Genomic DNA, 23,109 nt, shown 5'->3' on the forward strand with positions numbered 1-23,109 from the left:
CCCATCCGACTGAGCCACCCAGGCACCTCTATTTTTCCTTCATTTTGAATGATATGTTCACTAATTTGCCCCTTTGCCTTTTCTAGACTCACAATCTAGAAAGAGTAGAAGTATGAAATGGGACAAGCCAAATCAAGGATATAATGCTTAAGAGATCACAGAAATTTCAAAGAAATGTCAATTTGTCAAGTTTACAGAATATCTTATCTAGACTAGTGGATCCTTTTAAGCATCTGAAAAGAGTGGTTGTGAGGAAAAAGAGGTTGAAATGAGGAAAGACTAGGCAAACAGTTAGAACTCATTACACTAAGAAAGAGAACCAGAGGAATTCTTTGTATGTTTTAGGATTGACAACAGCATAAGCAGAATGATCCTTCTTCTGACCAAGAACTTCTTTTATCCTTGACAGATTCATCCTTGTCATTCGTTTCTCTGGAATAGCTAAGTGTCTCATACTTCTGATCGTTATCTAAGCTCATAACAGAAAGATATATACCCAAGATAGCAAAGAGATAACACTTGAGATTAAACCCCAGGTCTCCTCATGTTCAAAGGCTGTGAAATAAAAACAAAATTCTCTTCTTTACGTTAAAATTCCTTCAAGATTAGGGGCGCCTGGGTGGCTCAGTTGGTTAAGTGCCTGACTCTTGATTTCAGCTCAGGTCATGATCTCTGGTCCGTGATGGAGCTGAGTCCACAGGGGGTTCAGCACTGGGCATGGAACCTGCTTAAGATTCTTTCTCTCTCGCCCCCCACCCCCTCTCTCTCAAGTAAAATACAGTAAGATAAAATAAAATAAAGTAATAACATTCAATAATTAAAATTAAAAATATAAATATAGATCAGATCAAGTCCCTCCCCTGCTGAAACCTCTCAATGCTGTCTTCTCAAACCTGGGATGAAATCCCAAGTTCTCACCGTAGCCTATGAGGTACAAATTAGCCTCTGCTGCCTCTCTGATGCCATCGTCTACTATTCGACCCCTAGGCATTGCAGTCCAGCCTTACACACTTCTCGATGTTCCCCAAATATCCAGACTGTTTTCCTCCTAAAGATCTTCATATTTGCTGTTCCAGTTTTCTGTAAGCCCTTCCTCTAGATTTTCCCTTGGATCTTTGCATTGGTTACGCCTTCGTTTTTTTCTATCGCAAAAGCAACGTTCTCACCAAATCCTGAACACACAGGAAAACGACATTTGCCTCACCTACTGCAAGGGAGACTGTGAAAGTGACAAGAGTTTTAGCCACCTGAACACTGGCTAAAGTCTAGGCGAGATCCCTAAAACATTCTGCATAATCTTCCAAGCTCTCTCTTCCCCCACACCCAAAGCTAGAAGCAAAGAATTTCCAGTTACTGAGGTCACAGAGTAGAAAGAATCTGGATTCCCTAGCCATTGCTTGAAAAGAAGGCATTCTAGGGGCGCCTGGGTGGCTCGGCCGATTAAGCATCTGACCTCGGCTCAGGTCATGATCTTGTTGTTTGTGAGTTCCAGCCCCATGTCGGGCTCTGTGCTGACAGCTCAGAGCCTGGAGTCGGCTTCGGATTCTGTGTCTCCTCTCTCTGCTCCTCCCCCACTCACATTCTCTTTCTCAAAAGTAAACATTAAAAAAAAAAAGACATCCTAGAGAGCTGTATCAGACTTTGTGTGGGTGAGAAACAAATTTTTATTCCATAAGCTACTGAGATTTTGAGGCTAGCGGTTACAACAGCTAGCATTAATTACCTTGGCAATACCTTACTCAAGTGAAGTCTCTTTATTTTTTTTTTTTTTTTTAATTTTTTCAACGTTTATTCATTTTTGAGAAACAGAGCATGAGTGGGGAAGAGAGAGGGAGACACAGAATCTGAAGCAGGCTCCAGGCTCCGAGCCGTCAGCACAGAGCCTGACGCGGGGCTTGAACTCACGAACCGTGAGATCATGACCTGAGCCGAAGTCGGACGCTCAACCGACTGAGCCACCCAGGCGCCCCAAGTGAAGTCTCTTTAGAGAAGCCTTCTCCAACCATTCAATCTAACATAGCCACTTACCTCTCAATTTAACCTCTAATCTCCAACCCTATTTTTTCTTTAGAGAATTCTCTAACTTTGAATATATTTAAATATTTATTTTTTCTTTTGTGATGAGAACTTTAAACATAGACTCTCTTACTAACTTCCAAATACACTATGCGGTATTATTAACTATAGACATCATGCTACATATTACGTCTTATATTTATTTTGTAACTAGGAATTTGTACCTTTTGACCGCCTTCACCTATTTCACCCACCCTGCTACCCCCCAGTCTCTGCATGTGTCCTCTGTATCTAGTTCAGTTTTTGTTGGCTTTTTTTTTTTTACAGATTCCACATATAAGTGAGTTCATGTAGTATTTGTCCTTCTAAGTCTGTTTTCAACTTTACGTGTTTGTGCGTATCTCTCCCATCAAAACGTAAGCTCCAGGAAGGCAGGGATTTTATCATACTGACTACTGTGTTCCAGAATCTAGAACCCGTAGCCGGCTCATCATTACTACCATAGGTACTAATGGTGGGGAGCTTGTACTGTGCCAGCTGGTAGTCTCAGCACTTCAGAAGCAATAATGAATACTGGATGAATGATGCAATGACCACAAACGGTGCTGTGGGGTAAACCATGTTAACCTGGAAGCCCAACCGGGGTGCCTGGCTGGCTCGGTCGGTAGAGCACGTGGCTTCTGATCTCGGGGGTTAGAAGTTCGAGCCTCATGTTGAGTGCAGAGATTACTTAAAAAAAAAAAAAAATATGGGAGCCCAACTAAACAGGCTGTAAATAAGAGTTGTCATTAACCTGGAGCCCCACGTGTGTAAGTTCCAAACGTCCTCCTTGAAGATGTGCCTCCACTTTCAAGCTGTCCTACGTCTCAACACCCTCTTCTCAAAAAGCTCTCGGAAGACCGGAGATGAGCAGTACCTTTTATCCTACCATTTGCGCCCAAATCATGCGACATACATGCCCATGTAGAGGAAGCCCTGGCTTGAAAATAAACGTGAGGGAGAGAGCAAGAAGCAGCTCCTGCCCGAGCAAGAACTGCTTGCGCTGTGGAACCGGGCGGACGGCATTCAGTGCCAGTGCCGGCCGCGTCTGAGGCAGCAGGACGCAGCGGGAAGCGGCTGAAGTTCAAGTTTTCCCAATTTTACAGGGAAGAAAGCAATCCATCTGAGGGGAGACTTCCAACAAATGTGCCAACCGTTGTTTAAAAACAAGCACAGGGGCGCCTGGGTGGTTCAAGTTAGTTAAGCCTCCGACTTTGGCTCAGGTCGTGATCTCATGGTTCATGAGTTCGAGCCCCACGTCGGGCTCTGTGCTGACAGCTCAGAGCCCGCATCAGATTCTGTGTGTGTGTGTATGTCTCTCTGCCCCTCCCCCTCTCTCTCTCTCTCTCTCTCTCTCTCTCTCTCTCTCTCAATAAACATTAAAAAATTAAAAATAAAGACAAGCACAAACAAACCTGAAGAATACGGGTTTTCTGTTGATTATTCGTCATTCTTCTGGACTTGGTCCTTTCCACTTCATGCCTGTGAACCCATCCTCGAAGCTCATGATTTAACCTATAAGATAACGTAGTTAATTAAACATGCTTCCTAGGAACAAACGTCTCACTCTTGGTTGAAAATGAATTTAATCCTATCCTACAGGTTCCAAATAGCACCCCGAGTGCCTGATGATTCAGTGCTGCTTTTTGACTGGAAAAAGCTGAGACACTAATGTCCAGTTCGTTTTGACACGACATGGATTTTTATACAGCAGCCTCCTCGATCATGAGTTCAAAATTAAAAACAAAAAACAAAAACAGCCAAATACCTTCCGAATGTAAATACTGGATGCACAAGTTTTCTCACAAAGAGAGTATTTCCTACTTCTGCTCTTGGGCCACATACACACCAACAATGGCGATGCTGGAGAGCATTGAACAAGTCACAGGACCCTAACAGCAAATGGGTGCGTGGAAGCCTTTGAAAATCACACTCTTTGGGGAGAAGGAAAAGAATGAACTCAATTGCTCGGGAAAAAAATAGTGGGGGGAGAAATAAATTTCAGTGCGCTATAACCCAAAATGCCCAACACTGGCAATATAAAAGGGCTAGTTATACCTCTAGAATCGCCGCTCTTCGAACAGTTATCTTCCTAACTTGAAGAAAAAGGTGCTGTCAATGTTACCGCCCTCAAGTCTGACATCCTGAATTTCTATATTAAGATCGTTCTGTAGTTCTCAGATAAGGCATATACTTCAATAGGCAACCCCAATACCCTCACCCGAAGCAGGCCCGTCACCATCTTTAGCAGGTTGGTGGGGGAACTGGACGGCGACGGATACGCCCGCGGTCATCCGGCAAATAAGCAGAGGTCCTCTCAGCCACTCAGCTAATCTGCGCGAATAGTTTTCCCGGTTTCAAAGCCGAGCCCGGGAGCCCACTCAGATACTTCTGCAACAGTCTACAACACTCACCTGAGAGATTCTGTGGTGTTAATCAGGGGCTGACAAGGAGGGGGAGGGATATAGAGGAGTGGCTCTTCGCTGAGCACCATCAGGGCCTTGTCATTCGAAACAGAATGATCGTATCTGGAAAACATAAGCACAAAATACATCTCCTTGTGTCTTAAATTCCTAAGTCGTTTGCTATAAGAAAAGCATCACTAGCATTAACGTTCTATGGAAATAAAAGTATACGGAGCAATTACTACGTACCAAAAACTAAGGACACGATGGTAACACATGGCCCACAGAGCTGCCGGAACACAGGTGACACGGTAACGGGGGAAGCAGGGGCACAGACCCACTGACAGGAAAGACAGTACCATGAGACCAGGACTCAAGTTTCATGGTCATTCACAATTCTGTGACGACAAAACTAAAGTCTCCCTAAAACCGTGTGTGACAGGGGCAAGGAGAGGCATCAACACCTGCAGGCGGTGAAGTGAAAGTGTTGAAAAGTTGAATATAAATTTTAGAGTCCTGGGGGTGCCTGGGCGGCTCAGTGGGTTAAAACGTCCGACTCTTGAGTTCAGCTCAGGTCATGCTCTCGTGGCTTATGGGATCGAGCCCCACGGTGGGCTCTGTGCTGTCAGCGCGGAGCCTGCTTGGGATTTCTCTCTCCCTCTCTCTTTCTGCTCCACCCCTGCTCACATGTGTGCTTCCTCTAAGTAAATAAACATTTAAAAAATTTTTAAATCATGAAAAAACCTGAATCGCTAATAAAACACCAAAGTAAAGTTGACCAGTCACTCCATTAGCTTCAAAAATCCACTTTCCTAACCGTCACGCTGATCTACACCACGGGAGTTGATATCCAGGGTGTGACGGAGGGAGCACAACCGAGGCTGGACGTCAGAAGCCGAGCTGCGGGCATCACTGCTATTTATTCTCACTCTGCTACCTTCACCTCTCTCACTCAAAACTCTTAGATCGGTCTTAAACTTCTTTACACTCAATGCTCTAGATTTAGAAAACTCGGTATGCTAAAACTCAGAAAGAAAAAATATAAAAACAAAATTAGACACGGCTAGACTCAGTTTTCATTAACTCGTCGAACCAGTATTTACTGCATACCAACCGTGTGCCAGGTACTGCGCTGGGAACCCAACAGGGAACAAGAAAAATGAAGTCTCTGTCCTCAAAGACCTTAAGGGGAAAGAAGGACCAACTATAAGAGAACAAACACATAAAATAAATTCAAAGAAAGAATCTAGGTCGCAAGAGAAAACCTGTGGCAGTGGCTACTTTAGATGAAATGGTCTGAGGAGATGGTATTTAAGTCAAGGCCTAAAGGAAACTACTATAGAAACAGTGGGGAAACAGTGTTCTCGACAGAGGCAGGTGGGGAGAAGGTGGCCGTCAGGAACTCAAAGGAGGACGACACACCAGCTGAAGAGCTGTGAGCAAGTGAGGGAGGCACAAGACAAGCTCAGAAAGACTGCCTGGCTCCTAACAAGGAATTACTGGAACATAACGAGAGGCTCACAGAAGGAGAGAGGTGATAGAGTTCAGTTTACGCTTGCACCCCGCCACTGTACCAAAACTGGATTCGAAGGAGATCAAAGCGGAAACCGGGAGGCCGGCCAAGAGGCAGCTATCATCCAGGCGAGAGCTGCGACAGCACGACTTGGGCGCTGGCAGTGAGATGGAGGGGAGCAAACCAATGCAAGATACTTTTCGGGAAGGTATCAATGGCACCTGTTGAAAGGGAGGAATCAGCGTTCCCGGCAGAAGCAACGACGGAATGAGGAAGACTGTTGTAGAGAAGGGGCTGGAAGATGAACAAGAAGACGGACGCAGGGGTCCACCGTGCACGTGTTAAGTCTCACGTGTTAAAAAAAAAAAAAAAAGAGATGTCAAGCAAACTACTGGCTGGAGGGGTCTGGAGACTCGGAAGGGAAGTCTGGGCGGGAAACACAAATTTGGGAGTTGTCAGGATACGGAGATGTGGGCTGTGCGCTAAATTGCGGATGAGTCACAGAGGCAGAAAGAAAAGTAAAATACCCACAGTTCCAGAGGATGAGGTTTGGATGGAGGAGGAGCCCAGAAAGAGGACTGAAGCAGAGGTCTGTGAAAACGACGGAAACTGGAACCTGGAGCGACACCAGGAAGAACGTCCCGAGGAAGGAGGGACCCCACGGCCGGACGTGGAGGAAAGACCAAGACGAAGACAGAAGTTTCCGCTGAATCTGGCAACACTGAGATAACCGGCCTCTGTGACAAAAATAATTTTGGCAGAGTAGAAAACTAACTTCAAGAGATGAAAGTTACAGACTTCTATGTAAGCCACACACAACAGCTGAGGACATACAGATCATTCTTCCTGCAAGTGGCCCCAGAACATTCTCCACGTCCTCTCTTCTGCCTCTGGGAGTTAAAACGTTTGAATAACACAGAAATGGCAGCACACACAGGTAGTAACAGGTGGCACACACACCACCCTGAAATTAAGTGTTGAGGGACAAGGGAAGAAAACCTCTCCTTTGCACTTGATAAACTCTAAATGCCTACAAGAGGAGGCTGTTTGCTAGACTCAAAGCAAACAAAAAATACCACCACCACCACCACAGACCTGTCTCGTGTGCCTTAGGTTAAAAAATCAGGTCTTCAGACTCAGGAAAATATAACTGCTGCTGTCCATCACAGAAGTCTAAAATTACTTCTGAAAATATATTTTTTATTTATAATTTTATTTCTATGTGATAAACCCTAGTATAATGACTTCTGCACATCTGTGCTCACTGGCTTTTTCTATCAGCCAAAAATATTCGTTGGAAAAGAGAAAAAAGTCTGATGGGAGAAAGGAAAGGACCTGGGTGGAGCTGAAGGGAAAGGAAAAGGGAGAGTCTCAGCCAATATGCAATCTGGAGACAATCAGATCCACACTAATCCTGAGATGGCCAGCGTTCTAGGCTGCTTGCAAACAAATCATATGGACAGAAAACATTTTAGCAAATAAATCACTACCGCAGAGGACAGTGCTAGGGAGGGAGAGTTAAGTGATCAAAGCAAGAAGATCACATTGGTGGACTGATACCTATTTCAACTTCCCAAGCTGCTCAATAATAATCTTAGATATTTCAAGAGATTTGCATGTAGCCAAGAATCCATAATCTTGTCCTTTTTTTTTTTTTTTTTTTTTTTTTTTTTACCACCACCAGTAAGCCGAAACAGGCCATGGTGACTTTGGGGTGGGCAACAGTGGACGGCTTGCATCTCATATACTACTTTGAAAGTTGACAAATTACAGCCTGAAGGTCATTCAAATATCTTGGTCGAACTAGGATCATCAGAGCACCGTGTTTTCCACATCACCTTACTCTACCACAGACAGATTGATGAAGGTTTCTACTTGTTGTGGTTAGTTCAACATAAATAATATTCTAGTAAAGGCTATCTGAACTTCACTGCAAGTATTCAATCAATAACTCGTTCTACTTTTTAACGGCCTGCAATACGTAGCTGAAGGGCACAGTCTGCACTCTCATAAACCCGAAGACTATCAAATTTAGAACGTAACTTTTGACAGATCTCACGTGGACAACAGAGCTCAAAATTACACGTAGAACATGTAGGGCAAACTTGGACAAATTACTTAGTAAAATTAAAGATACTACTAAACTCTAGCAATATTTAAAGACACTGTTAAGTGAGTACTAAGATCACTATGTCAGAAGTACGGCTGATTTGGGCACGAGAGAAAAAGCAAGAGACGTCATAGAATATCTTCCCACATTATAGCACCTGTCACGGGTGCTGCATCACACTAACTGACAAGGAACTCTCTGGATTCTCCGCCACACTTAGCATCGTACTTTACACATTGCAGATTCCTAAAACAATGAACACTAGCATTTTTTCCCAGGAAGGCTAAATGGACACAAGCCCACAGGACTATGGTAATAATTTCATTCAATGGTTTGGCTGTCACAGTAAAAGTTTAAAAAAAAAAAAAAAAAAAAAAAAAAAAAGATTCCCCGATGGCTCTTGGCCTGTAGAGCATCACAGAGTTACAAGTACACAGATCTCTAAGGGTCCTAAAGCATTACACTTTGGCAGCAATGGCTGCCACACTGGGATGTCCCTTGGTTCTGTTAATCAAGGACCCAGCTCCACTTGGCTCTAATAACACAGGGAAATGTTTATCAAAAAGTATACAGCTTTGAAAACGTCCATGACGACCTTCTTCTACTTTACATAACATAGACCTTGTGTTTTCAAAAAATTTCAAGCCTTTTACTATTTGACAGGCTATAGAGAAATTCACTAAGACAATATTAAACTGTAACAGGGGAGGGAGATCCAACAAAGGTCACAATAAACAAGTATAAATGATGTGATCTGATGACTGCACACAGGTTCAATCATAATCATTCCACCATATCATGTTCATCACAGGATGATACTATTAGATACATTATATGTGTAATCACATGATAATAAAAAGCTGTATTAGAAACATTATATATAATATAATGTCTGTTTACCATATGTGCCTCAATACGTATATTAGTGCACATAAACTGAGATTTTAAGGTCACATCTCTACAAGAATTTCAAAACTTCTCAAGGTTTCAAAAAGTAACTGTATTCTCGGAACTGATCTTAACAGTAAAATTCATTAAGGGCCTCAATAACTTGTCTGTTCTAATAAAAACTGTGCATAAACTAGTAAATGTAAGGTTATACTATATAATTCTCCTCGGCAGTTTCATTAAATCATCTTAACAGACAGAGACATGTCATCTTCTAACCTGTAGCTGTTTTTCTGGATGATGCCATCTGATGTGTCTTGCACCTCTTTAGCAGAAAATTCTAGAAGATGCCTCCTCTGATTTGCAGGGTTCACACTAGGATTCTTTCTCCTGGAATCCTGTTCCAACATGCTGAAAATTGTAAAGAGTGAGACAATAATTGAAATAAAAGTAAGTCACACATATGCAAGCGACATTAGCTCTAAAACAAACCACGATTCCCTCACAGATCCACGCACCCAGCACGAACACTAGGTGCAGAAACAAAACAGCATTATCTGTGGTCAGATTCCCCCGCCTGGCATCCTGTCTGTAGGCAAAACAATTTTAAGAATAATTTCTGTTAAGTATAAAAAGCACCTCATTTTTAAACAACAGCAGTAATCTGTCCGCTTTGAAAACTGTATAATTACGTTAACTATGTATAAAAAGCAGAAATAAGTACAATAGACACAGAAACAAATTTTAAACTCAGAGAGTAAACTGAAATAAGAAGTCCTCCTGAAGGCGCCTGGGTGGCTCAGTCGGTTGGGCGACCGACTTCAGCTCAGGTCATGATCTCACAGTCCATGAATTCGAGCCCCGCGTCCGGCTCTGTGCTGACAGCTCAGAGCCTAGAGCCTGCTTCGGATTCTGTGTCTCCCTCTCTCTGCCCCTTCCCTGCTCATGCTCTGTCTCTCTCTGTCACAAAAATAAATAAAAACATAAAAAAAAAAAAAAAAAGTCCTCCTGGATGCTGCAAACTAATATTTTAATGAGGGAGTACTTCAAATGAGATGCGAGCTTTTCCCCTTATCCGCAGCCAATTCATTAGCCTTTCGCAATCCCAGATGGCGGGCTATCAGATAAAAGTAACAAAAAATTATTTTTAAAGATACTTCTATTTTTATTTACATGTAAACATCTCCTATTTACTTCTTTCTCCCCATCTGCCCCAATGCCTTCATTCATCAACGTATGTGCTCTTGGTGGGTGTTAAGTATTTGCAACAACAACAAAAAATATGTGTATGTATATATATCTATATATAGATATATATATACACACACACACACACACACACAAAATATAAGTACATGTATGCAGAGATACATATACACACATATAAAGCAAATACTGCAATAGTTGTTAAACACGTTTAATGCATTAATCATGAGCTTAGAAATTTGGCTCACCAGGAAGATGTTTTGTGTGTGTGCACTTCACTGTATAATGCCACGCACACAATTTACGCTAGCTCTATAGTCTTCTTGAAATGAAACACAAAGGCAATCTCCCTAGGGAAACACAAAAGAAGGGGTGCCAGACTCTCCTTAAAGGAAAGTAAGGCTGATGAAAGGGTCACAATTAAGGGCCTGAGGTTCTAAGAGAAAAGGAGTTCTCCGGGGTATGGCAGTTTGCCTCCACATCTGGGGAAAGCAGTGTAGGGGGAAACAGGAAGCAGGTACACCTTTCTAGAATCTTCTTCTGAGCTCTTATTATATTTCCCAATCTCCTCAGTTCTTCCCCCCCAGAATCACTGCTGTCCAGGGACCCTCACACAGCATGCCGTAGCACGTGGACGTCCTGTAAACTCTTCAAAGGTATACCACCAAATGAGATGCCTTGAGGAACATTCAGTTTTGCTACAACCGAGGATACATTTTGTCCCCATTCCTATCTTTCAGACAGAATGTCGCCAGCAATCCCAACCCTGCTGCAAATAAGGGAAGAAAAAGGCCTAGTGGGGTAGCTAACTAAGGAAAACTTGGCTTGGTGAGTATTTAAGAAAACATGAGATCAGCAGTAAATGATAATTTTGTAGGGAAGACAAACACAGGGTGACGATAACTGCAGAATTTTTTTTTTCTTTTTGCAACTTACTTTTTTGAAAAGGATTTTACTTCTAAATCTTTCAAGCGTGGTGTCAAAAATTCTACTTAGGAACGTACGCTGTAAACAAAACAAAGTTAAGACCTTTCTCCGCAGTTTACGGCATCTCAGTTAATTTAACACCGACACTGTTAGGGACCCATCCACGTAATAACATCCCGGTTCGGGACAAGTTCGCCCTCAACCCCTCCAGAGACCGCCCTAACTACTCAAAGAGCTTAGTTTCCCCTTGTTTTAACTAGAAATGTGCTTCCTTCTAACTTTCCCCTCTGGGTGCTAGTTCTGGGCTCTGCGGCTATTCAGAAGAAGGCTAAAAAGATAAGCAAGCCTTCTTCCAATGTCCAAAGACACAGAACACCTACCTCCCCGCAGGCTCTCTTTCTCAAGGTTGTGGTTTCTTCCCCACGTTCTACTTTCCGGTACACAGTGTCACGCCCCTCTCCTGTCAACACGCCCCTCGCGAGTGGTGTCCAGAACTGACCACAGTACTTCTCAGGTGTCATGACGAGTCAGGATGGAACAGATAATTCCTTCCCGCGTTCTAGATCATTCTTCTTCCACTGATGCAGTCTAATATCACACAGGCTTTTTTTGGCAATTACATCAGAAGTTATTTATACCGAGCCTGGTTTAATCAAAATCCCAACTCTCCTCACAAACTGATTTTGAACCATTCCCTTCTTTTCTAATCCAATCCTAAATTTATATAATTGAGCTTTTCTGATCCCAGCAGAATAATTTACATCCACTCCTTTAAAAATATCATTCGGCCTACTAATCAGTCAAGAACTTCTAGGACCCTAATTAGCAAAAGAAATTCTCCTTTTAAGCAAGGATCAGCATGCCATCAACATCCTCAACTGAACTGTTATTCAAATATTGAGAAGAGCAGAACAAAAAAATTGAGCCATGGTGCATGGCCCTGGAGAAAGCCTTATAAAAATTAAGTTTAACCATTTCTGAATTAATTCTATCACACAGTCCAAAATTTCCCACCTTGACCATACAGATGTTACAAGATTGTTAAATGTTCTTCTAAGATGCAAATACAGTACGACAGCAGCTGCCATTTTCTGAGCACCTACTACGTATCAGGGAATGAACACGTAAGTACAAACTGAGGCTCAAAGAGTTTTAACAACTTGACCAAGGTCGTGCTCTAAGTAATGAAAGAAGCCAAGATCTGGACTTAGGATTGGAACTACATTGCTGCATTATGTTGACGACATTTCTCAGAATGACTGATTCATTTATTTAACATGCATTAAATACCTATCATGTTCCAGGAACCATGTACGATGCTGAAGACTCAAAAATAAAAGAAAGGTGAAGATCAAATTACAGTTTAATGTGGGGGGTGGGGGGGAGGGCGGGTATTGATACAGATAAAAGATAATAGAGTGATTAATGCCATAATAAAGGTTGATGCTAAATGCTATGGCAGCATACAGCTAAGGTGCCTGATCTTTACTAAGAGGATCGCAAAGTTATCTTAAATGAACAGCAGTAAACAAACAGGTGGAAAAGGTGGGGGGAGTGAAGGAAGACACTCGTATAGACGGAATGGTATATGAAACAAGCACACGGGTAGAAGAGAGCAGGGTATGCTCAGGGAACTGTAAGTCAAGCAGGAGAGGCTGTGAGGGTGGACACACACATGTGTAAGCACACAGCAAGAAGGGGTCTGAGAAACAGAGGAGGAAGAAAGGGGACCAGGACGATAATGCAAGGCTGGATTACAGATGGCCCTGCCTGCCACAGTATCACTGAGTCTAGCAACTTATTCAAGTAACGGAAACACAACTAGCATGTTTTTGGGGCGCCTGGGCGACTCCATCGGTTAAGCAGCCGACTCTTGGTTTCGGCTCAGGTCACGATCTCAAGGTTCGTGGGTTCGGGCCCCACTTTGGGCTCTGCACTGACAGTGTGGAGCCTGCTTGGGATTCTCTCCTCCTCTCCCTGCCTCTCCTCTGCTCGTTCTCGTTCTCGCTCTCAAAATAAATAAACTTTAAAACAAATAATAAACTAGCAAGTTTTGTTCTTGTTTTAATTTTGGCTCTCAGGCATCATATCTCTTCCTTTTCTATTTATTTTTTTAAAGACTTTATTTATTTTTAAGATTTTTTTTTTAAATAATCTCTACACCCAACATGGGGCTCGAACTTAACAATCCCAAGATAAACAGTCACATGCTCTACTGACTGGGCCAACCCGGGACCCCTTTCCTATCCCTTTCTAAAGCGGAATCTTCCCTATGATTACTGTTCAATTCCCTGGTATTATCCCTTGTCTTTCACAAACTGGTGTTACAATCATCTCCTAGTCACCTAGACTACTTAAAAAACAGCAGATTACCAGAACAGCTCCCCTGCTTCCCTACATCCTCGCTAAGGGGTGTAAGCCTTTAAAAAGGAGGCTCCCTCGATAACTCCCACAATTAACTCCCAAGCCAGAGCAGACAGCGAGGGGGACAGAGGATCCAAAGCAGGCTCTGGGCTCACAGCAGACTCACAAACCGTGAGATCAAGACCTGAGCGTTCAACTGACTGAGCCTCCCAGGCGCCCCTGATCATTGTTCTTTGGATGATTTGCACCAAAAGATGGGCAGGCGTTTCAACCGACAATTTACAGCTGTTACAAGCAAACGCCTTGCGTTTAGCTACCAGTTTAGTTTATTTCACGCGTGGCTGGGCTGCGCCACAGTCACTTGGCAGCTGCACTTGCTGGACATCAGTTTGGACGGTGACTGGTCTGGCTCACAAGTGATCACTAGTTTTCACTACTGCCCACACAGGTAATGATTTCACAGGGTAATGACAATTTACCTGTCACGGAGCTACTCTAGTAACTTGCACCTTTTTTTAGCCTCATTTATTATCTACCCGTTGGACGAGAATGTATTTTGAAAGGCAATATATTAAGAAACTTTGTAAACAATCTTTTAAATTTTTTAATTTATTTGTTTTTGGTTGTTGTTGTCATTTGGCCTCCATTCCTCGTACACCTTTTTTTAAGTCTTTAAATGAAATTTCTCGTAAGCTAAACTACAGGCAAGCCGACTGTCCAGTTCAGCTCAAAAGAAACTACAAATGTTTGAACCCTATGAAAAGACCTACAGAAACTAATTTAATCATCTGAATAACTGCAGATTTCTATTTTCCTTGTTTTATTAATATTTGAAAGACACGAAAGAGCTTTATTTCACTGCCAGAATTCAAGACTGTCTTAGATACAACTGTGACACCACAAGTATTAACAAGGAATTTGACAGTCCTTATCACGGCCAAATGTACAAAGAAGTAAGAGAAAATTGTTGATGTGAACTTTTAGATTCTTGACATGAGAATTTTAAATCATTCAATGTCTCTTTTCGTTAATTCTGGAAAAATTAAATTAATTTTTTTGATTTATTTTTTGAGAGAGAGAAAGAGAGAAAAGAAAGACAGCAAGCAGGGGAGAGGCAGAGAGAGAGAAGGAGAGAGAGAATCCCAAGCAGGCTGCGAGCTGTCAGCGCAGAGCCCAATGCGGGGCTCAATCCCACGAACCATGATCATGACCTGAACCAAAGTCAAGAGCCGGATGCTTAACCGACGGAACCACCCAGGTGCCCCAGAAAAATTAAATGTCTATTGATACAAAGAGATGGTTCAGTCACAGTAAGAGTCAGTGTGATAAGTGCAATGACTGTGTATAGTTGATAACCTTAATAGTCTAATCAAACTCTTCTCATAATGAGCTTAAATTAGGTTCTATTCCGTATTTTAAATAAACTAACAAATATTAAGAAAGTGACAGTCCCTACATCTCTGTGATCAGAAACAGGCTACTCTGGAGGAGATACAACATTTTTTGGTTTTGTTTTTAATTTTTTTTTTAACATTTTATTTATTTTTGAGACAGGGAGAGACAGAGCATGACAGGGGAGGGTCAGAGAGAGGGAGATATAGAATCTGAAACAGGCTCCCGGCTCTGAGCTGTCAGCACAGAGCCCGACGTGGGGCTCGAACTCACGGACCAGGAGATCATGACCTGAGCCGAAGTCGGCCGCTTAACCGACTGAGCCACCCAGGCGCCCCAAGATACAATGGTTTTAAACCACAAATCAGCATTACACCAATAAACCGCTCAGGTTATGGGCCAAGGGGCCTGAAAGCATAGATTAGTAAACCACAAATAATTTCAATTATCCAAAATTCCAGACAAGGCATTAGAAGAACTGTTACTTTACTCTTTCATTTACAAAATTCTAAAAGCCAACGACTGTCTCAGATGATTGTGAAGCCACTTAATCGTTAAGATATGACACAGCGAATTTTCATACCAAGTAGCTAAGCAAAACACAGCACATTTCCAAATCCATCCCACCCTTTGCAAACCTGCTTCCTTATGGTACAAGTAGGTCAATCTTAAATTCAAGCCATCTCAGCAGGTAAGAATCATACTGGTTCTCATCTCCGGAAGGAAGCCACAAGCTGCAGCCGCTCTGTTGATCTGACACCCACCCGTGAAAATGCGAAATCACTTGAAGCTGCAGAGAGCATGCAGTTCTTCCAGTTTTAATGGAGGAGAGCGGAAAGAGCATAAGCTTTGGCGTCAGGAGGTCTGGGTTCAAGGGGTGGCTCCGAGATTCCCCACTTGAGTAGCCCTGGGACAGTTGGTTACCTTCTCTGAGCTGCCAATTCCTCACATGTAAAAGAGGAAAAATAACAAATATTTCCGTTTCTCAAAGATTCAAGTGAAATGACAGATGTGTTGGGGCGCCTGGGTGGCTCAGTCAGTTAGGCGTCCGACTTCAGCTCAGGGCATGATCTCGCAGTTTGTGAGTTCGAGCCCCGCGTCGGGCTCTGTGCTGACAGCTCGGAGCCTGGAGCCTGCTTGGGATTCTGGGTCTCCCTCTCTCTCTGCCCCTTCCCTGCTCACATTTTTGTCTCTCTCCCTCAAAATAAACAAACATTAAAAAAAAAAGAAAGAAAGAAAAGAAAAAAAAAATGACAGATGTGAACATGCTTCTATAAATCAAAAAGTGCCATGTGTCCCAAGGGGGACACAGAGCAGTCAATCGTACAGCTGGTCTTCCTGCCTGCCAGGTTCGGCCTGCTCACAACACAGCAACTGGAGTGACTGTTTTGAAATCTGGGTCAGATTATTATGTCACTCCTCTGTTCAATCCTTCAGACAGCTCCCTATTTCTAAAAAAATGGTAAAAGCCCAAACGCTTAAAATGACCAAGGCCTCACTAAACTTAACCCCTCCATCCATCCTCCCTCTCCGGCATCATCACCTGTTTCTCTCCCCCTTGCTCACTTCAGCCCAGCCACCCTGACCTCCGTCCGTGCTTTTCCCTGAACATGTAAGGCACACCTCCAACCCCAGGGCACTTGCACTGGCTGTTCCCTCTGCCAGGAATGCCCTTCCCCCACATATCCATGTTGTTAGCCCTCTCTTTAAGCCTTGGTTCAAATGTCTGCTTTACAATGATCGCTATTTAAAACTCCAGCTCCAACACCCACCCTCACACCTGTAAAACCACTCACTCTGCTAGAGTTTATCCCTTTATCCAAAGAAACTACAACTGTATCATTATATTTACTTATGTTTTTTGTCAGTCTGTCCTCACTAGAATATATGTTTAAGGAGTACAGGGACCTGTGTTTTATTCTAGGACAATGCCTAGCTTAGAGGAAATAATTTTTTTTTTTTTTTTTTTAAATAACAGATGAAATTTATGTACTATTCTGCCTCATGTCAAGAGAAAAATCAAGATCTTCATTTTAGGGACACTAACTCACAACTCAAGAATAGCAGGTGGTGAACTCATTATCACACCATCTCCAGATCCAGGAACAGGAAATTATGTTAATTTTCATTGCAACTGAGACTAAAGACAAAAAGTTCTCTAAAGTTTTTTCTGTTTATTGAATGGTTCACAGATGATTTTTGCAGGCTCGTAGTGACTGGGGGTAATTTACTAGAAACAGAAATGTGACTGAATGGAGAAATAAATCTTTAAATCAAGATTTCAAAAACTTTCTCAAAGGTAGTTCTCAGAACCTGGGATTACCAGACCCTGAGAAGAAACATGAACTTTACAGTGGAAGTTTGCCAAGTCAGCCAACGGGAGCAAGAAAACAGCATGAGATCCTGTCATTCATTCGGTGAACAATTATCAAGAAAGCAGTCTTCTAATAGGTGATGCTTATTCTTGGAACCCAGCCACGGGAGAGGCCTGACTGAAGAAGAACGGAGAACCCTGGCCCACAGCCCTGGCTCAGGTCTCAGGTGAAGCCAGCACCACCTTGCCGACCGCGATGAGTGAGCCATCTTGGAAGGGGTCCACGAACCCAAGCCACCCCAGCTGACACTCACAGAAACAAAGAGCTGTCTCTACTGAGCCCTGCCCAAATCACATAGACACTTTAGCAGAGTAAATGTTGTTTTAAGCCTTTACGTTTTAGGGTGACTTGTTACACAGCCATAGATAACTAATACACTGTGCTTACTCAACTGCTGATATCCCACTGAGTCAATGTTTAATATAAAAAGTCTGTATGCAAACAACTTTAGTATCTTTTCACCTGGGAAAGCCATCCTCCTATCATTCCAAATGTCAAAAAGATGCCTGTAAATTGGAGTGCAATCTCTTTTGTTACAGTTACATCAATCCATCCAACTTATAAAATGAGCATTTTCTACTCCTTTCACAGCCAATCCTAAGCTTTAGAGAGGTGAATAATGTTACTGGATAGAGTCCTGACTCCTCTCCTCATTCTGTCAATACCAACTTCTTTTCCTCGGCCTGATGGCTCTATTAGTGATTAAGACAAGGGCTCCGGACCCAGATTATGAATCTTAGCTCTGCAACACTATCAGCTGTGACTTTAGTCTCCTCGTCTGTAAAATGGAGATAATAAGGGGTGCCTGGGTGGCTCAGTCGGTTGAGCGCCGACTTCGACTCAGGTCACGATCTCGCGGTCCGTGAGTCCGAGCCCTACATCAGGCCCCTGTGCTGACAGCTCAGAGCCCGGAGCCCGTTTCAGATTCTGTGTCTCCCTCTCTCTGACCCTCCCCCATTCATGCTCTGTCTCTCTCTGTCTCAAAAATAAATAAACGTTAAAAAAAAAATTTTTTTTTTAAATGGAGATAATAATACTGCCCTTATAGTTGTAGGAGAATTAATTTATATAAAGTGCTTAGATTAGTATGCTTGGTGCACAGCACATATTTGATTAAAAAAAAAAAAACCAGCGTAACACGGTAAACACAAAATCCTCTACCTTTACCAAGCACAGATGATATCAACATACAGCCAATCTAAATTATGCAACTAATTATCTTCTCCTTTTTATGCATCTTTTCTTCCCACTGTCTTATTTCCATCTATCTATCTTGCATTTTCAAATTCACAACAACAACATCAACAAAACCCACACAGGAAAGAAAAATGAAAGTAAGTAATGCTGCTTTACTGAGAAGGGCTGAGAGACAAAGCCTTATAAGGCATACAGATCAGCTCTTCAGAGGTCATGGACTAGGACAAATTAACTGTGGACATAACGCGTTAATGCCAACTTATGTGCAGAACACAGTCAACACAGAGTCTAAATACACACCACACGCTCATAGTTCATGCTACACTGACCATACTCCGTTAAAAACAACCTAGGGGCGCCTGGGTGGCTCAGTCGGATAAGGGTCTGACTCTTGATTTCAGCTCAGGTGATGATCTCAAGGTCATAAGATTGAGCCCCACATGGGGTCTCCTTGCTAGGCATGGAGCCTGCTTGGGATTCTCTCTCTCTCTCTCTCTTTTCCTTTGCCCCTCCCCAACTCACGCACATGCACTCTCCCTCTCAACAACAAAAAAAAATCTGTACAATGACCGTTAAAATATTTATGTTTCAAATGCTTACTGAAATTACAAAACAGCTCAAATCTGGAGAAAATAAGACATTAACGGCAAACTGCCTAGAAGCTTAAATGATACATAATTACATATATATATATTTTTTTTTTAATCAAAACTTTCAAAGTTATCCTATACTACCTTAGTATTAGACTAGACCTTCACTTACTACAAAATAAGGCTGTGTATTCCTTTATTGTTTATGTTTTGTTCAACTTCCACAGCAGGATTCTACCTGGATTACTAAATACTGAAGACAGTGGTTGAGAACTCTGCTTCAGACACACCATACAGGGTAACTAAGATTTGTGGTCTAAAGAAAAAATCAAAGTACCCAACCTAAATTCTGGCAGTTTTCTCACCTGCCCTAGTTTCCCAATGACCTAGTCTCAAAAGAAAGAAAGAAGTTACATTATCTCCTTTTATCTTGAAAGTGACATAGTGACTTACTCAAGGTAAAGAAGGAAATTAGCAAAGGTTTCTGATTTCAAATGCCTTTCCCCTCACTATAACAATTCAAGTCTGGGGAAAAGGTAGCCAAGCAATAAATGATAAAACCACTGGGGTACTCCTTATAAACCCGCCAATATGCAACTCAGATGAAGTCCAAAACTAAAGAAAATCATCAACAGATTTTTCCATGCCCTCAAAACTCAGCTCCGCACTTGACAGACTCTAAGCCACTTTTTAAAACAAAGGATGAAATCTACAGAGGCTAGAAGAAACCAATTACTCTGCACAGATACTTTTTTGAAGAACATGAATAAATTGGACTATTTGGGGGACAGACTGACCTTAGCTCTATTACTGCTCTGCAAAGCCAGGATTCAGTAACACCTGGTATTTAGATGTATTGTATTTCTTCAGTTTATGTGTCACTTTGATAAATGTGGAAAGTACTTTTAGCCAAGAACTTGAATTAGATTTCACTTTAAAATCTGGCTGAACAAAACCATGTATACTTGGTTTGAATTCTGACATTTAAGTTATACAGTAACTTTTAACCTACAGCCAATAATGATTTCATACAGCAAAATGTGCTCAGCAATTGAACAGGAAAAAAAAAAAAAAAATTGGAGCCAGATTTGGGGACAGGCTCATCTCAGGATAAGAAGCTAGAGTTTTTCCTATAAAAATTATGAAAAGCTGACAAACTTAGAGAATGTTCGAATAGAGACATTTCATTTCTAACCAGTTCCAGACAACTCAAATTCAGTGCCATATTTTCTGTGGTCAGCTGTTCCTTTAACACAGTCTCGTAAGCAAACCACAGAGTAGCCGGCCCTTAAGTATGATTTACCCTTCCTGTAAGGGTAAGAGTGCCTAACCCGGAACAAACAAGGAAAAAGCATCATCCACTTCAAACACTTGTTATTTTTTCTTAAGACCCAGCATGTTCAAAATCTCCTTGAGATGCTGCTTTGTGTTTTCTGAAAAGGAGAATGACTACAGTGACTTTTAAAATAGGAAGGAGAGGGTTGCCTGGGTGGCTCAGTTGGTTAAGTGACCGACTTCAACTCAGGTCGTGATCTCGCAGTTTGTGGGTTCGAGCCCCGCGTCGGGCTCCGTGCTGACAGCTCGGAGCCTGGAGCCTGCTTCGGATTCTGTGTCTCCCCCTCTCTCTGCCCCTCCCCTGCTCACGCTCTGTGTCTCTCTGTCTCTCAATAAATAAATGTTAAAAAAAATTTTTTTAATAATAATAATAAAATAAAATAAAATAAACTAGGAAAGAGAAAACATACCAGAGGAATCTATACACTGCAGTCCTGTGTGCCAGGAAGAAGTGCCTCGTACAAGGTTATGCTATGGTCTCACTCAGTCCAAACCAGAGGTCCATACATTTCCCCAATTACAGAAGGCAAACCTATAAACACAGAGGTGTCTGTCCAGAGATTTAACAAAACTTCTCTTATGTAGATTATCTTCTAATTCAATGGATAAATGCTCTTATAATTTCTACAGAGGCCAATGTAGAGAAAGAAAGAAATACTACACTATACACAATTTTCAACTCTGGACATACTTCAGACTCCCTGGGGGAAAAACATTGTGTTTCAGAGCAAATGAATTAGACCCATCCTACCAGATTCCCCAAGTTTTGGGCAGGGCTCCTCCCTTTTGAAGATTTCCTACTGATTATTAACGTACAGTCATGGCTGCGAACGACTATGAGAGAATTTAACAAAAAAATCATCCCAACTTTTTTTTTCATCCAAACTTTTAAGGAGGCAAGTAAAATTTGCAAAACCTCCAGACAAACTTCTGCATCAAAAACCCGTGGTCCGTGTCATTACCCAACAGTCAACAAAACTCACGACAATAAATGACAGACTGCACATAGGGCTCAGACTGAGGTTTCTCCAACCAGCTTTAAACACCCTGTTCTATAAAGATGGAAGTATTGTCAACACGACTTATCGCTGGTTAAACTTCATGCTGCCAACAGAACCTTTTGGAGAGTCTTTTCTTCCACCAAGATTAACCCATTTTCCTTTTCTCTTCCTTTACTTCCCCCGCTTTTCTTAAATTAATTCAACTTCCCTCCACCAAGAAATATTTTTACAAATGTCTAAAAGGAACACTGCTCATTCTCTCCACCCTACCCTATTTCCTGGATATCTGTACAAGGCTGAGATTTACATCAATTCCTGAGGTATGGGGGAGGGTTAAACCTCCCCAGTGTCAAAATGGTCTTGAGGGACAAATTTAAAATAACAACAAAACAGAAACACATCAGCACGGAGTAGCAATGAAAACCACGCCTCTGTATGACCAACAGCAGGTATGATTTTAAAAAAAAATTGTTTTAATGTTTATTTATTTTTGAGAGAGAGAGACAGACAGACAGAGCATGAGCAGGGGAGGGGCAGAGAAAGAGGGAGACACAGAATCCGAAGCAAACTCCAGGCTCCAAGCTGTCAGCACAGAGCCCGATGCAGGGCTCGAACTCATGAACCGTGAGATCATGACCTGAGCCACAGTCAAGACACTTAACCAAATGAGCCACCCAGGCGCCCGAGGTATAATCTTTGAACATTGCTTTAATTTAGCAGGGACCCAAGAGGAGGAAATTCTAAACATTAAGCATCCCCCCTACAATGAAAATATCTCTTCCTCATCCTCACAAAATCTAAACCAGATAACCATTTATATATCCTATCCAATTTCAACACCCATTAGAAAGTTCAGTGTGTGAAAAATGATTAGAAGAAACTACACTTATAATGCGGAAGGTAGTAATAATGAGATAAAAACAAAGGCTGTGCAAATTAAGGTGTCATAAAAAACATAAAACCAGAAAAAAAAAATTAGAAAACTTAGTCATAAAAGGCCCAGGAGGTGAAAAGGCTTTTTTTTTTTTTTTTTGCCTTATGTTACTTATTGTTTTTTCTAAGGCAACAAAAGGGGTAGAAATGGGGAAATAACGTCTTTCCCACGTCTGTATTATGCCCTGGCTCGTGTCATGTGCCCTCCGCTTCCCATGAAACGTCTGTCCCTCCTCTCCTTATAAATCTCGAATTTCACTCTCCCCGGTGAAGCCTTCCCTTGTGATCACTCTGTCCACGTACGTCCCCTTCCCGGCAGACGCTCACAACATGCGCCACTCAGCAGTCACCAGCACAATACGTGCCATGTTAGGCCTTCTCCTCTGCAGGAACAGGATGCCCCACCCCCTGCCCCCGTGTACGAACTGGCACTGGCCACAGCCCACCCTTGCAGCCCTGCTGTGTCCATCCCCCCCCCCCGTCTACACTCATTCGTGTGCAATCATGCACTCGTTCCCTTGTTTGGCCCCTCAACTACATCCAACAAATATTTATTAAGTGGCTACACTACTTCAAGCATGATCTAGAAGCCAGGTAAGCGCCAGCCATCTCTGACTGCTGCTCACAGCAGGTGAAAGCCATCCTCCCTGAACATCCGCTCACAGCACCGCCTTTACCGGGAATGCCCATCTCTCCCCATCAGGCTGACAAAGTCCTGAATCTTAGTGAGTCAGGGCGGCACTTTTTTAGCGTCTGCCATGTCCTGTACACGTCGTGCTAGGTGCTGAGGATACAGAAAGTGCACGGAGGCACAGCTG

The 23,109-nt window shown here is 42.5% G+C and overlaps 1 protein-coding gene across 3 annotated transcripts in view; it reads right to left on the reverse strand.

Annotated features, from left to right (window-relative positions):
* The window catches only part of ATF6 (activating transcription factor 6), a 199,432-nt gene that overhangs the window by 121,133 nt on the left and 55,190 nt on the right, over positions 1 to 23,109 (reverse strand). For all 3 annotated transcript variants that reach the window (XM_078441310.2, XM_078441309.2, XM_078441311.2), the window contains exons 11-13: positions 9,251 to 9,382; positions 4,470 to 4,583; positions 3,471 to 3,570 (exon numbers count right to left, since the gene is read on the reverse strand). In XM_078441310.2, coding sequence (XP_078297436.1) covers positions 3,471 to 3,570; positions 4,470 to 4,583; positions 9,251 to 9,382 — 346 coding nt within the window. The remainder of the gene's footprint in view (positions 1 to 3,470; positions 3,571 to 4,469; positions 4,584 to 9,250; positions 9,383 to 23,109) is intronic.

The sequence above is a fragment of the Panthera onca genome, chromosome F1 (genome assembly GCF_046562875.1).
Source record: "Panthera onca isolate mPanOnc1 chromosome F1, mPanOnc1 haplotype 2, whole genome shotgun sequence".
Lineage (NCBI taxonomy): Eukaryota > Metazoa > Chordata > Mammalia > Carnivora > Felidae > Panthera > Panthera onca.